Below are 16,806 nucleotides of genomic sequence, written 5' to 3'. Positions count from 1 at the left end.
ACCAGTTTACGATATTCTGTTACAGCAACCCTCGTGAACTAATACACAAGAATTACAGGCCACTTTATTGTCTTCCATTCCACTTTTCAGTATCTTCCCATTTTTCTAATGTATTATTTTTATAATGAGAATATGTTCTTTTTAAGAAAGCAAAAATTAGAACATTAATAAAATACCACCCTGCCTACACTGAAACAGAATAATAGGAGAGCAAGGTGAAATGGGCATTCTCATCTGTGGGAAGAAAAAGTCTGGAAAGGAATGTAACATTATACACACATGCACACACATACACACAGGCTTAAAAATGTTCTTATCATTACTTAACTTTTAGGAAGTCTTTCTAAATAAATAATCCTAAATATGAAAACTCATAAACAATAATGTTCATCATTATGAACTATTATGAATTATGATTTTAAAAGAGTTTTAAAAACCACTTATATGTCTAATAGGAAAAAATAATCTAAAAAATTAATAACCACTTGAAATAATATAGTCATTAAAACCTGTATTTGAAGAACACACAAATATTTGAAATATTTGAATAGTATTTGAAATACCATGCAAACATGCTCATGCTATACTGTTAATCACAAAAACAAAAAACAATATACAAATTATTCATAAAATGAGCACTGCCACTGAGTATGGGGCATTCCTGCTATAGATACAGGAGATCTGGAGAAAGCAAACCCAAATCTGTTCAGGGGTGCTCTGTGGCTGCAGATCTGAGTGCTCACAACTTGGTAAGTGTAAAAAAAAGCAGAAGGATATTCCTTGGCTGATTCTATTGTGCCTCATCACCTGTTGCCCACAAGAGCTAGCAGGATCTGCAAACTTTTCAATCTCTCTCTGCAGAAGATGATGCCCACCAATACAGTGTCAGAAAGCCTGTTAACAAAGAGGGCGAAACACCCAGGACCCAAGTGCCCGGCATTCAGCATCTCATTGCTCCACATACCTTGCAACACAAACAATGCCTATGAAGAAAAAGCATACTAAGAAAAATAATAAAGAGTCCACAGAACATGCTGAACTTTTAGTTAAGAGAAGGAAGGAAGCCAAAGGAGAACATCAGATTGTCAAGAGATGGAGACTATCACCTCTGAGAGCTCCTACTTCTACATTTGAGTCTGTCAAAAGTAAGATTTTCTAAAAGTAACAAATAAATAAGATCAGAAAACAACCAAAAAACCTATTAATAATCCATTACCAAATGTCACCAATGTTACAAAAAAACCCAAAAGACAATTAAACACCTCAGTATGCAAGTTTAATTACAAATTTAAACTCACTAGATTGTGAATTATTAATTTTTGTATCCTTGTGAAGAAAGTATTCAGCAAATACTAAATTTTAATTATGAAAGTTAACAGATTAAACTATGCACCATTTAAACTACTATTGACAATCCATTATTCGGTAAAATAAAGATAATAAGACAACATGACCTCTAGTGAGGAATCAGTCAATAACACACTCTAAATAACTTATTTGCCAATTCTTAGAAATACGCTTAATACTTGAGTAGAACAATAGAACCACTCTACTATGTAAGTGCCAGAGTCTAGAGATAATCAATAAATAAGACTAATGGTGTCTTATCACTTCTTTGATATTTTTAGTTATATTTCTGAAAAAAATTCTAATAGAGTGTTCTATTATTATTATTTTAAATAAAAATAATTTAAATAGCACGGAAGCATCTTTAAGAAAATTAAAAAATCTTTTAATATTGAAAATAAGAAAATTGGCATTTTCAGAAGAATGTGAAACTTTAATGAGAAATAGTATGAAATGTGCCAAAACATTTCTTTCTGAAAACTGTCAAGGGTTTTTCAAGTGACTTTAATGCTTAGGGGTCAAGTGTGCAAACTGCCTGCATCGTGACCTTCAAGCGGTCAAAGGGGGACATGCATGTCCTCGAAACAGCGCCAGCTCTGCCTCCTGCCACCAAATGCCTCCACCCATCTCCAGAAATCTTTTCTTCTTCAGTAAATTCATCTGGAATAGGTATACTTCCCCCATGTCAATTATCTGATAAATATGTAAAAATGAATTATATAATAAAGTACACATGTTTGATAAATTAAAAGGATAACTTTTTTAAAAAAAAGGATACTTTTTTACAAAGACCAAAAACCCAAAGTTCTTTTCCATATCTCACCTCCTATTAGCAAATACTGACAATTTTCTCAGCACTTGTACTAGACCAAATGATTTTTAATAATACATTCACATAAAGATTTAAAATCTGTAAAAATCAGTTCCTTTTATATTAGAGTAATTAATTTTAAACTCTCAAGCTATTTAGATTAATCTCTTCCATGAAAAATGTAAACACTCAATGCAGGGATAATGTCCTAGTCACACACAATGCCTGACACACAATGCTTAATTAAGTTTCTCTGCTTTATTCCAAAATCTCTCAAATTCCACTAGGTACTTACCTAACCTTTCAGAATTCAAGAGTAGTATTTTATACTCTCATACTTCTTTCTCTATTATTTACATTGACTCTTTTCTCAAATGACGATTTTCTTTCTAAAACTCTGAACTCTAACAAGTTTAGCATTTCACTTTATTTTCAGTCATCATACTTGGCTTTTGCTAAAAATAGCCATTTCTGCTAAATGTTGAGGCAATGTGACTCACTGAGAAGAGTGTCACACTAGACACAGGGGATCCAGGTTCCATTACTTGTCAATCACGGCAGACAAGTAACTTCTCTTCTTAGTTTTCCCACCTTCAATTATGCATTCATTGAATGCCCCCTTTCCAAGGACCATTCCATCTCAGAACATTGTACTTCATTTTCCCTCTACCAAGGACCTTTCTCCTTGGCTCTTTCCATAGATTCCTCTCCAATACTTAGCAAATCTTTATTAGTTCATTTCTATCTATATAGATTCTTCTCCAATACTTAGCAAATCTTTATTAGTTCATTTCTATCTGTTGCTTGCTTCCTTCTTTAGAAAATAAGCCTGATAAGAGCAGCAACCTGGTCTTTTTTATGCACTGTTATAAATTGCACTTTGGTCAGTGAAGATAAGTGTGCTCAAAAAATATTTGTTGCATTGGGGGTCTGGGTGGCTCAGTGGGTTAAGCCTCTGCCTTCAGCTCAGGTCATGATCTCAGGGTCCTGGGATGGAGTCTCGCACTGGGCTCTCTCCTCAATGGGGAGCCTGATTTCCCCCCCTCTCTCTGCCTGCTCCTCTGCCTACTTGTGGTCTCTGTTTGTCAAATAAACACATAAAAATCTTTTAAAAAATTTTGTTGAATTAATAAATTAATACATCAGGTGCTGGGTTGTGTATTCATAATATGGCACAGGAAGCAAGTTTCTCCCCTCTGGGAGTTTACAGTATAATACAAAATATAGGAAAGGAAACAAGCAATTATAATACAGAGGAATAAGTACAATAACAAGGGTAGCAAAAAAGTATTTTAAGAACATAGTACAGAGGGGCACCTGGCTGGCTCAGTGGGTTAAGCTGCTGCCTTCGGCTTGGGTCATGATCCCAGGGTACTGGGATCGAGCCCTGCATCAGGCTCTTTGCTCAGCGGGGAGCCTGCTTCCTCCTCTCTCTCTGCCTGCCTCTCTGCCTACTTGTGATCTCTCTGTCCAATAAATAAATAAAAATCTTAAAAAAAAAAAAGACCATAGTACAGAGACACTTAATAGACTGTAGGATTTTGTTTTGTTTTGTTTTGTTTTTGTTGGGGGAAGACAAGTGGAACTGTCAGGGAACACTTTTCACATAAAGTAAATTAGAAGTAGCAAAGCAATATGAATCCAGGTATTCTAACCTCAAAGTTTACCTTCTTGTCCATCACAGTGTACTAACTCCCTACAGAAGTAAGGATTAACCAAGGGAACATTCTTTTTTTTTTAATTATGTTTTATTAGTCATCATTAGTTTTTGATGTAGTGTTCCATGGTTCTTTATTTGCAGAGTGCTCTGGGCAAAAAAAAAAAAAAATAATTTGTTTGAAGACATTAGATATTTTAAAAACTTTAAGGCTAAGGTCGCCTGGGTGCTCAGTAGGTTAAAGCCTCTGTCTTCAGCTCAGGTCATGATCCCAGGGTCCTGGGATCGAGCCCCATGTCGGGCTCTCTGTTCAGCAGGGAGCCTGCTTCCTCCTCTCTCTTTCTCTCTGCCTGCTTGCGATCTCTGTCTGTCAAATAAATAAATAAAAATCTGAAACAAACAAACAAAAAAAAAACCTTTAAGGCTATATATAGGGATGGATGGAGGATAAAGGAAAGTTCAAGACCTTGGAATAATGTTGGCATTTCTGACATGGGTAATTAGGAAGATGATGATGCCATTCATTGAAGTGGTAAAAGAATATCTAGGGGACAAACAATGTGGTATGTGTTTGAGGTGTCCCAACTGATATCCAATAAATGCTTGCACATGCAGAAGGAAGGTGTGCTCTAGAGACATAAGATTTGGGGAAATCAATTAGCCTAAATCTGGTTGTTCAATGTGGAAAAATAAATAGGATTGTCTAGGAAAAAAATACATACAGAGTGAGAGGCCAAAAAAAGTTGAAAATACAACACAGAAGAAAACAAATATATAAGAGACAGAATGAAAAAGAAGACTCTCAAGGGAGACAGAAAAGTAATGACAGAAAGGTGGGAAGAAAACCAGGAGAATGCAGTGTCAAGGAAGCCAGCTAAAGAGAACACAGAAAAAGAGAGTGGTAAGATCTAGAATATATCCACTGAACTAACAGTAGGGAGACTGGCTTAGTAAAAGAATTTCTACAAAGTGGTGAAAGCAAAGCCAATTAGTTGAGAAGTGAATAGGAAGTGTAGCCATGAAGAGAGAAAAAGGATAAGGTAGCTAGAGGGGACTTTAGTAGGATTACATTTTTTTTAAAAAATGGTACTGGCTTAATTATGTTAAATGTTATATTTAAATGCAGGATACTTAAATACAAAAAATAAAGGAGATAATGAAGAGAATAAGGCCCCTGAACAGGTCAAAGAGGAAATAAAAAGGGAAATTTAAAAAAAATATCTTGAGAGAAATGGAAACACAACATACCAAAACTTACAGCATGCAGCAGAAGAAGTTCTTAGAGGAAAGTTCATAGTGATACAGGCCTACCTCAAGAAACAAGAAAAACCTCAATCTAAATTTAAACCATAAGAAACCAGATTATGCTAACTGAAATAAATTAGTGAGAAAAAGAGAAATAATGTATGATTTCATGCAAATGTGGAGTTTAAGAAACAAAACAGATGAACCTAGGGGAAGGGAAGGAAAAATAAAATAAGATGAAAATAGGGAGGCAGACTCTTATTCTAGAAAACAAACTAAGGGTCACTGGAGGTGGGGGTGGGGCAATTGGGTGATGGGCATTAAGAACAGCACTTGATATAATAAGTACTGGGTGTTATATGCACCTGATGAGTCATTAAATTCTACCCCTGAAACTAATAAAAAAAATAATACCTTAAGGTTCTAGAAAAAGAAAACCTAAGACCAAAGTTAGTAGAAGGAAGGAAAATAATAAAGATCAGAGCAGAAGTAAGTGAAATGGAGACCAGAAACAAAAGCAAACAAACAAACAAACAAAAAAACAAATGATCACCAAAACTAAGAGCTGTTTTATTTTAAAGATAAACAAAATTAGCAAATGTTTAGCTAGATTAACTAAAAAGAAAGAGAAGACTCAAATAAAAGCAGAAACAAAAAAGGAGACATTACAACTGATACTACAAAACTATAATGGTTAAGACACTATTCTGAACAATTATACACCAATAAGTTGCAGTAATACCAGCATTACCCTGATACAAAAGTCAGACAAGGACACTACAAGAAAACTATGAACCAGTTGTCCTAATGAACATAAATGCAAAAATCTTCCCCCAAATATTAGCAAATAGAATTCAATGGCACATTAAAAGGATCATGATAAATGGGATTTATCCCTGGGATGCAAAGATGGTTCAAAATTCACAAATCAAAAAATGTGATGTATCACATTAATAGAATTAAGAATAAAAATCATATGATCATATCAATAGAGGCAGAAAAAGCATTTGACAAAATTCAATATCCTTTCAAAATTAAAACCATCAAAAAATTGAGTGTAGGATGAGTATAACTCAACATATTAAAGGTCATATATGACAAGCCCATGGCTAACATAATACTCAATGGTTAAAGGTTGGAAACCTTTCCTTAAAGATCAGGAACTCACAATGACCATTCTTCTAACCAAGCCTATACAACATAATACTGAAAGTTTTAGCCTCAATAATTGAGAAAGAAAGATAAATAAAATCCGCCTGTGTGGATTAGTTGGTTAAGCCTCTGATACCTGACTTCAGTTGAGGTCATGATCTCAGGGTCATTAGATCAAGCCCCATGTCAGGCTCCATATATCAAGTGTGGATACTGCTTAAGATTCTCTCCTTCTCCCTCTGCCTCTCTCTGCTCTCTCTTTCTCTCAGAAAAAAAAAAAAAAATCTTTCTCTCTGCCCCTCCCCCTGCTCCCATGCACTCTTTCACTCTCTCTCAAAAACAAACAAAAAGGCATCCAAATCAATCTAAATCAGTATAAAAGAAGTAAAAGTAAAAGTAAAAGAAGTAAAAGTAAAAGAAGTATAAAAGAAGTAAAAGTAAAAGAAGTATAAAAGAAGTAAAAGTAAAAGAAGTATAAAAGAAGTAAAAGTAAAAGCTTTTTGCAAATGGCATGATTTTATATATAGGAAATCTAAAAACTCCACCAAAAAAACCCCAAAAAACTGTTAGAACTAGTTAGTGGAATCAGTAAAATTGCAAGATACAAAATCAACATATAAAAATTAGTTGCATTTCTATACACTAACAACAAAATACCTGTAAAATAAATATAAAAAACAAACTAATTTAGAATAGCATCAAAAACAATAAAACAGGAATAAATTTAACCAAGGAGGTAAGAGACTTACACAACAAAAACTAAATAACATTGATGAAAGAAATTGAATATGACACAAATAAATGGAAAGATCATGCTTGTGTATTGGAAGAATTAATATTGTTAAATGTCCACATATCCAAAGCCATCTATAGATTATATCTATAGATATAGCAAGCTCTATCAAAATTTTCAGCAGCTATTTTTACAAAAATCGAAAAAAAGTCCTAAAATGCATATGGAAACACAAATCTCAAATAACAATAGTAATCCTGAGAGAGAACAAAGCTGGAGGCATTATACTCCTTGATTTCAAGCTATACTACAAAGCTAGAGTAATGAAAACAGTATGGTACTGACACAAAAACAGACACATAAGCCAGTGGAACAGAATTGAGAGCCCAGAAATAAATCCTCACATATATGGTAAACAGTATGATACTGGCACAAAAATAGACACACGAACTAATGGAATAGAATTGAGAGCCCAGAAATAAATCCTCACATACACAGTAAACTCACATTTGACAAAGGAGCCAAGAATATTCGATGGACAAGGAATAGTCTCTTAAAATAATGAGGTTAGAAAAACTGGATAATCACATGCACCAGAATAAAATTGGACCCCTATTAAACCACTTGGAAAAATTAACTCAAAATCTGAACCTGTAAAACTCCTTAAAACAAGGAAAAACTCCTTGACATGGGTCTTGGCAATGACCTTTTGGATATGACACCAAGAGCATAAGTAGCAAAAGCAGAAAGCTTTTTGTAAGCATCCAACTCTTGATTTCAGCTCAGGTCATGGTCTCAGGGTCATAAGTCTGAGCCCCAAATCAGGCTCCATACTGAGCATGGAGTCTGCTTAAGGTTCTCTCGCTCCCTCTACCCTACACCACTCCCTCCCTTGCTCTCTCACTCTCTAAAAAAAAAAAAAAAAGCAAAAGCAAAAATTAATAAGTGGGTCTACATCAAACATAAAGGCTTCTACACAGTAAAAGAAACAATAAGCAACATGAAAAAGGCAACCTACAGGATAGCAGCAAATACCTACAAATAATGTATCTGATTTGGAGTTAATATCCAAAATATATAAGGGTCTCATACAACTCAATAACAAAACAAACAAACAAACAAACAAACAAAACCAACCTAATGAAAAAATGGCAAAACAACAAAACAGTTCTCAAAAAAACAAAAAACATACAAATGGACAATGTGTATGTGAAAAGATGGTCCACATTACTAATGACAGGAAAATGCAAATCAAAATAACAATGATACTAACTCCTGTTAGAATGGCTACTACCTACAAAACAAGACCTAACAAGTGTTGGTAAGGATGGAGAGAGAAGGGCAGGAATACTTTTCTTTCTTTTTTTCTTTTTTTTTTTGCAATTATGTAACATTATTTATTTATTTTCAGCATAACAGTATTCATTATTCTTGCACCACACCCAGTGCTCCATGCAATCCGTGCCCTCTATAATACCCACCCCCTGGTACCCCGACCTCCCACCCCTCACCCCTTCAAAACCCTTAGATTATTTTTCACAGTGCATAGTCTTTCATGGTTCACCTCCCCTTCCAATTTCCCCCAACTCCCTTCTCCTCTCTAACTCCCCATGTCCTCCATGCTATTTGTTATGCTCCACAAATAAGTGAAACCATAGGGCAGGAATACTTTTGCATTGTTGGTGGGAATTAAGCCACTATGGAAATTAGTATGAGGTTCCTCAGAATATTAAAAACAGAACTGTCATATGATCCAGAAATTCCACTTCTTGATAAACCCAAAGGAAATAAAATCAGGATCTCAGGGGCGCCTGGGTAACTCGGTTAAACATCTGACTCTTGGTTTCTGCTCAAGATGTGATCTTAGGGTCCTGGGATCAAGCCCAAAGCCAGGCTACTTGCTCATCATGGAATCTGCTTGTTTCCTTCTCCCTCTGCCCCTCCCCCTGCTCATGTAAGTGTTCTCTCTCTCTTCCTCTCTCTCATTCTCTCTTGAATAAATAAAGCATTAAAAAAAGAGAAATCTCAAAAATGTATCTGTACCTCCATGTACACTGCAGCATTATTCACAAAAAACAAGTTAGGGAAACAACCGAAGTGTCTACCTGTAGATGAATAAGCACTATATATACATATTGGATTATTATTCAGCCATTAGAAAGAAGAAAATCCTGCTATTTGCAACAATGTGGATAAACCATAATGGCATTGCGCTAAGTGAAATAAATCAAACAGAGAAAGACAAATACGGTATGGTATCACTTATATAGGGAATCTATAAGCCAAATTCGTAGAAACAAAGTATAATGGTAGTTGCCAAGAGCTGGGAAATGAGGGAAGTGGGACGATGTTGGTCTAAGAACAAAAACCTCTGGTTATGAGGTGATTAAGTTCTGGGGATCTAATGTAAAGCATGGTGATTACAGTTAGTAATGTATTATATATCTGAAAGTTGCTAAGAGACTAAATCTTAATTGTTTCCACCACACCAAAGAAATGGTAATTATATGAGGGTTATGGAGGGAAATGTGACAATCATTTCACAATACATAAGTGTATTGTGAACAAAGTAAGATATGTTGTACACCTTAACTTTACAATGTTGGGTCAATTCTAGCTCAAGAAATCTCAAAAAAAAAAAACATGACAAAGATAAAAATAGACATTTTGTAGAAAAGAACATGTGAATCTCTACTACTTCTATGAAGACATGTTAGAAATGCACATTAAGACAAGATACCACTCTACACCCAACAGAATGTAAAATATTAGAAAACTGGATAATACCAAACAATATTCATGCTTTGCTGGTGGGAATGCAAGCTAGTATAGAAAGTCATTTGGGAAATAACATGGCTATCTTTCATAGAATTAAGACTGGATAATCTCTGTAGAATTTGCAAATGCATATTCCTTTTGACTCAGATCCAGGTGAAATTCTCTAAGGTACAAAAGAGGAAATTTTTTGTTTTTGTGCTTGTTTTGGATGAAGCTGTAGAAGATTTAGATGTCTATTACTAGGGAAATGGATAAAGATGTGTTAAATGCATACTATGTAGTGGTTAGAAGCAATAAACTAGATGAACGCATAACAACAAAGGACAATCTTAAAATCATAACACCGAGTGAACAAAGTAAGAAATCTGTTGTGGCCTTTAGCACAATACCACCTATGTAAATTAATCACACACACATGAAACACTATATGATTCCTAAGAATATATATATATCTAAGACACAGACTACACATACTAGAATAAGCGCCTATCATAATAAGTAATATTTATTGAAGCCATATATTACCTGACCAGCCCTTTTCTAAATTCACTAGCTAATGTACTAATTTAATTCTCAAAACTCTTACCATTATTATCTCCAGTATATAATTGAGAAAACTGAGGCACAGAGGGGGGTACTTTTAATATTTTATTCTTTTAGTGTTCCGAGACTCATTGTTTATGCACCACACCCACTGCTTCATGCAATATGTGCCCTCCTTAATACCCACCACCAGGCTATATAGCTAGTGGTTGGCGGAAGCACCAGCCCTAGGCATCTGACTCTGAAGCTTATGCTCTTTGTCCTCCCCTATATTGTCTATGAAGAGGAGGATGCAAATATTATGCATGAATAAATGATTAATGTAACCCCCCTGCATCAAGAACTAAAAGCGAAAAACAAGTTTTTGATTATGAAACCTCATTTGTTTCTCACGTCTCTGAGTCAAGTACTTACGTAAAAAGAGCAAGTAGACTATATATCTGATCCTTTCTGATTCTGAAATTTTGAATCTTAACATTTGGCTTTACATTTCCCATGACAGAGAGCTGAGTCTATCATGTGTGATATACTCTGTGAAAAAAGAAAAGTATATTATTTTTCCACTTTCCTAGGACAGTTAAGTCTGTCAGAGTAATTTATTCTCAACACAGAGTAGGCCCTAGTAGATGTGTATCTACTTTAAGTTCTAGGTTTTAGTAAACAAAGGAATTGTAGTAGCTATGTTTGTACATATACTAATACTCCTTACTCAATTAGTAGGACATCATACGCAAAGAATATTGTTATGTTAGCTACTGAGGCTGAAGTATTATAGAGGTTATGTAATCATAATAACAGCCATGATATTCATGGAAAAATAAAAATAGAGTAAAATACAAAGCAATCTTACAGTAGAATTCTTCCAGAAATGAGCAATTTCATCAATACTTTTTGCAGGATGAAGTAAAAAGTAGTACTTCCATTTATCCCATTCTACTGTCATTGTTCCATCACTATCTATGCTGAAATTTAGAACAAAAATAGAGCTTATGACATTTATAACAAATATTCTAAGAATAAGTACTAAGAATATTCTATTGAATATTTTAAAAGTTGCTAAGACAATAGATCTTATGTTAATTGTTCTTGCATGGAGACAACCTAAGTGACTATCAGTGGATGAATGGATAAAGAAAATGTGGTGTGTGTGTGTGCAATGGAACATTATTCAGCCATAACAAAAGGAAATCTAGCCATTTGAGACAACATAGATGGACTGTGAGGGCGTTCTGCTAAATGAAATAAGTCAGACAGAGAAAGACATACACCATATGATCTCACCTATGAATGAAAAATTGAAAAAAACAAAGAGCTCATTGAGAGAACAGATTGGTGGGTGGTTGCCAGAGGTGAAGGTTTAGGGGATGAGTGAAATGGGTGAAAGAGGTTGAAAGGTATAAACTTCAGTTATAAAATAAGTCATGGAAATGTAATGTACAGCATGGCAACTACAGTTAATAATACTATGCTGCATGTTTTCAAAAGTTGCTGAGACTAAATCTTAGAAGTTCTCATCACAAGAAAAGAATTTTAATTACAATTACATATGTGACAGATGTTAAGAGACTTACTGTGATAATCATTTCATAATATGTACAAATATCAGCACATTACATTGTAAACCTGAAACTAATGTTGTTATATGTCAATTATACCTAAATAAAATAAAGCTTTAACTACAAAAAGTATTCTTATTACAAAAATAATAGTTATAAATAAGACAGCGAAAGGAAACTTTTGGAAGGAATGAATATGTTTACGGCATAGATTATGGTAATGGTTTCCTAAGTGAACACTTAACTCCAAACTCATCAAGTTGCATATATTAGTTATGTACAGCTTTTTATATGTCAAAAAATAAAAAATTTTAAAATTTTTAAGTCAGTGGTTTAAAAGAATTACTTCTATTCTTTAAACTAAAGCAGGCAGAATTTTATTCTAGGGATTTTTTAACGTGTGAACAGTTCATGATTTAGTCAATAGCATTCTCACAATTCAACCAGTTTCTTAGGGATCTTTCTTATAACACTGTCTATAAAAGCTAATATTATCAAACCTAAAAAGAAAGGAGGGCAAGCTGGAAAGAAGGGAGGCAGGCAGGGAGGAAGGAGCTACACCTATAGCAATTAGTTTCTAACATGGGATATTAAATCAAAATAAAAACTATCAAAAATATGGATAAGGGCTGACCTTTGTAGATTTTTTTCTGCCTGAGCTTCAGAAATATTTACACCCAGTGATTTCAAAGCAGCAATTATTTCTGAAGTCTCTATTATTCCTTTAAAAAGTGAAAAAAATCTAATTAAATTATCTGAAAAGATAACAAAGCAAAATATACTTACAATGCAATAGTCTTTAAAAAGCCCATGTTTTGTTTATTCATAATTTTTTAAAATTTTTTATTTTATTTTTTATTTCTTTTCAGTGTTCCAAAATTCTTTGTTTATGCACCACACCCAGTGAGGCTCACCCTACCTCTCACCCCCCACCCCTGAAAAACTCTGATTGTTTCTCAGAGTCCACAGTTCTCTGATTGTTCATCTCCCCCTCCAATTTTCCCCAACTCGCTTCTCTTTTCCATCTCCCCATCTCCTCCCTGTCATTCCTTATGCTCCATAAAGAAATGAAACCATATAATTGACTCTCTCCATCTGACTTATTTCACGCAGCATAATCTCTTCCAGTCCCATTCATGTTGATACAAAAGGAGGTGTAATATTCCATTGTATATATGGACCATATCTTCTTTATCCATTCATCCATTGAAGGGCATCTTGGTTCTTTCCACAGTTTGGTGATTGTGGCCATTGCAGCTATGAACATTGGGGTAGAGATGGCCCTTCTTTTCACTACATCTGTATCTTTGGGGTAAATACCCAATAGTGCAATTGCAGGGTCATAGGGAAGCTCTATTTTTAATTTCTTAAGGAATCTCCACACTGTTTTCCAAAGTGGCTGCACCAACTTGCATTCCCACCAACAGTGGAAGAGGGTTCCCCTTTCTCCACATCCTCTCCAACACATGTTGTTTCTTGTCTTGCTAATTTTGGCCATTCTAACTGGTGTAAGGTGATATCTCAGTGTGGTTTTAATTTGAATCTCCCTGATGACTAGTGATGATGAACATCTTTTCATGTGTCTGATAGCCATTTGTAAGTCTTCATTGGAGAAGTGTCTGTTCATATCTTCTGCCCATTTTTTTTATATGATTGTCTGTTTTGTATATGTTGAGTTTGAAGAGTTCTTGATAGATCCTGGAAATCAACCTTTTGTCTGTACTGTCATTTGCAAATATCTTCTCCCATTCCGTGGGTTGCCTCTTTGTTTTGTTGACTGTTTTCTTTGCTGTACAGAAGCTTTTGATCTTGATGAAGTCCCAAAAGTTCATTTTTGCTTTTGTTTCCTTTGCCTTTGAAGACATATCTTGAAAGAAGTTGCCGTGGCAGATGTTGAAGAGGTTACTACCTAGGTTTTCATCCAAGATTTTGATAGATTCTTTCTTTTTTTTTTTTTTCCAGTGCTGATAGACTTTTTAAAAAATAAATTAATTTATTTATTTTCAGAAAAACAGTATTTATTATTTTTTCACCACACCCAGTGCTCCATGCAATCCATGCTCTCCATAATACCCACCACCCGGTACCCCAACCTCCCACCCCCCCACCACTTCAGACCCCTCACATTGTTTTTCAGAGTCCATAGTCTCTCATGGTTCACCTCCCCTTCCAATTTCTCCCAACTCCATTCTCCTCTCTAACACCCCCTGTCCTCCATGCTATTTGTTATGCTCCACAAATAAGTGAGACCATATGATAACTGACTCTCTCTGCTTGACTTATTTCACTCAGCATGATCGCTTCCAGTCCCGTCCATATTGCTACAAAAGTTGGGTATTCGTCCTTTCTGATGGAGGCATAATACTCCATAGTGTATATGGACCACATCTTCCTTATCCATTCGTCCATTGAAGGGCATCTTGGTTCTTTCCATAGTTTGGCGACTGTGGCCATTGCTGCTATAAACATTGGGGTACAGATGGCCCTTCTTTTCACTACATCTGTATCTTTGGGGTAAATACCCAGTAGTGCAATTGCAGGGTCATAGGGAAGTTCTATTTTTAATTTCTTGAGGAATCTCCACACTGCTCTCCAAAGAGGCTGCACCAACTTGCATTCCCACCAACAGTATAAGAGGGTTCCCCTTTTTCCACATCCTCTCCAACACATGTTGTTTCCTGTTTTGTTAATTTTGGCCATTCTAATTGGTGTAAGGTGATATCTCAATGTGGTTTTAATTTGAATCTCCCTGAGGGCTAGTGATGATGAACATTTTTTCATGTGTCTGATTGCCATTTGTATGTCTTCATTGGAGAAGTGTCTTTCCATATCTTCTGCCCATTTTGATGTTTGCCTGTTTCGTGTGTGTTGAGTTTGAGGAGTTCATTATAAATCCTGGGTATCAACCTTTTTTCTGTACTGTCATTTGCAAATATCTTCTCCCATTTCGTGGGTTCCCTCTTTGTTTTTTTGACTGTTTCCTTTGCTGTGCAGAAGCTTTTGATTTTGATGAAGTCCCAAAAGTTTATTTTCGCTTTTGTTTCCTTTGCCTTTGGAGACATATCTTTTTTTTAATTAATTTTTTATTTTTTATAAACATATATTTTTATCCCCAGGGGTACAGGTCTGTGAATCACCAGGTTTACACACTTCACAGCACTCACCAAAGCACATACCCTCCCCAATGTCCATAATCCCACCCCCTTCTCCCAAACCCCCTCCCCCCAGCAACCCTCAGTTTGTTTTGTGAGATTAAGAGTCACTTATGGTTTGTCTCCCTCCCAATCCCATCTTGTTTCATTTATTCTTCTCCTACCCACTTAAGCCTCCATGTTGCATCATCACTTCCTCATATCAGGGAGATCATATGATAGTTGTCTTTCTCTGCTTGACTTATTTCGCTAAGCATGATACGCTCTAGTTCCATCCATGTTGTCGCAAATGGCAAGATTTCATTTCTTTTGATGGCTGTATAGTATTCCATTGTGTATATATACCACATCTTCTTGATCCATTCATCTGTTGATGGACATCTAGGTTCTTTCCATAGTTTGGCTATTGTGGACATTGCTGCTATAAACATTCGGGTGCATGTGCCCCTTTGGATCACTACGTTTGTATCTTTAGGGTAAATACCCAATAGTGCAATTGCTGGGTCATAGGGCAGTTCTATTTTCAACATTTTGAGGAACCTCCATGCTGTTCTCCAGAGTGGCTGCACCAGCTTGCATTCCCACCAACAGTGTAGGAGGGTTCCCCTTTCTCCGCATCCTCGCCAGCATCTGTCATTTCCTGACTTGATGATTTTAGCCATTCTGACTGGTGTGAGGTGATATCTCATTGTGGTTTTGATTTGTATTTCCCTGATGCCGAGTGATATGGAGCACTTTTTCATGTGTCTGTTGGCCATCTGGATGTCTTCTTTGCAGAAATGTCTGTTCATGTCCTCTGCCCATTTCTTGATTGGATTATTTGTCTTGAAAGAAGTTGCTGTGGCTGATATCGAAGAGATTACTGTCTATGTTCTCCTCTAGGATTCTGATGGATTCCTGTCTCACGTTGAAGTCTTTTATCCATTTTGAGTTTATCTTTGTGTACGGTGTAAGAGAATGGTCGAGTTTCATTCTTCTACTTATAGCTGTCCAGTTTTCCCAGCACCATTTATTGAAGAGACTGTCTTTTTTCCACTGTATATTTTTTCCTGTTTTGTCGAAGATTAATTGACCATAGAGTTGAGGGTCCATATCTGGGCTCTCTACTCTGTTCCACTGGTCTATGTGTCTGTTTTTATGCCAGTACCATGCTGTCTTGGTGATCACAGCTTTGTAATAAAGCTTGAAATCAGGTAGCGTGATGCTCCCAGTTTTATTTTTGTTTTTCAGCATTTCCTTAGCGATTCGGGGTCTCTTCTGATTCCATACAAATTTTTGGATTATTTGCTCCAGCTCTTTGAAGAATACCGGTGGAATTTTGATCGGAATGTCATTAAAAGTATAGATTGCTCTAGGCAGTATAGACATTTTAACAATGTTTATTCTTCCAATCCAAGAGCATGGAATGGTCTTCCATCTTTTTGTGTCTTCTTCAATTTCTTTCATGAGTGTTCTGTAGTTCCTCAAATACAGATCCTTTACCTCTTTGGTTAGGTTTATTCCCAGATATCTTATGGTTCTTGGTGCTATAGTAAATGGAATCGATTGTCTAATTTCCTTTTCTATATTTTCATTGTTAGTGTATAAGAAAGCCACTGATTTCTGCACATTGACTTTGTATCCTGCCACGTTGCTGAATTGATGTATGAGTTCTAGTAGTTTGGGGGTGGAGTCTTTTGGGTTTTCCATATAAAGAATCATGTCATCTGAGAAGAGAGAGAGTTTGACTTCTTCATTGCCAATTTGGATACCTTTTATTTCTCTTTGTTGTCTGATTGCTGTTGCTAGGACTTCTAATACTATGTTGAACAAGAGTGGTGAAAGTGGGCATC

General features: G+C 35.6%; 1 protein-coding gene across 1 annotated transcript in view; it reads right to left on the bottom strand.

Moving 5' to 3' along the window:
• Window positions 1–16,806, bottom strand: part of LOC116567453 (calcium-binding mitochondrial carrier protein SCaMC-1-like) — a 132,787-nt gene that overhangs the window by 13,602 nt on the left and 102,379 nt on the right. The window contains 4 exon segments of the mRNA XM_032302514.1: window positions 1,883–2,022; window positions 2,025–2,040; window positions 11,117–11,228; window positions 12,457–12,544. Of these exon segments, the coding sequence (XP_032158405.1) occupies window positions 1,883–2,022; window positions 2,025–2,040; window positions 11,117–11,228; window positions 12,457–12,544 (356 nt within the window).

The sequence above is a fragment of the Mustela erminea genome, chromosome 10 (genome assembly GCF_009829155.1).
Source record: "Mustela erminea isolate mMusErm1 chromosome 10, mMusErm1.Pri, whole genome shotgun sequence".
Classification (NCBI taxonomy): domain Eukaryota; kingdom Metazoa; phylum Chordata; class Mammalia; order Carnivora; family Mustelidae; genus Mustela; species Mustela erminea.
The sequence above is the reverse complement of the archived record's forward strand: the minus strand, read 5'-3'. Positions and strand labels throughout refer to the sequence as shown.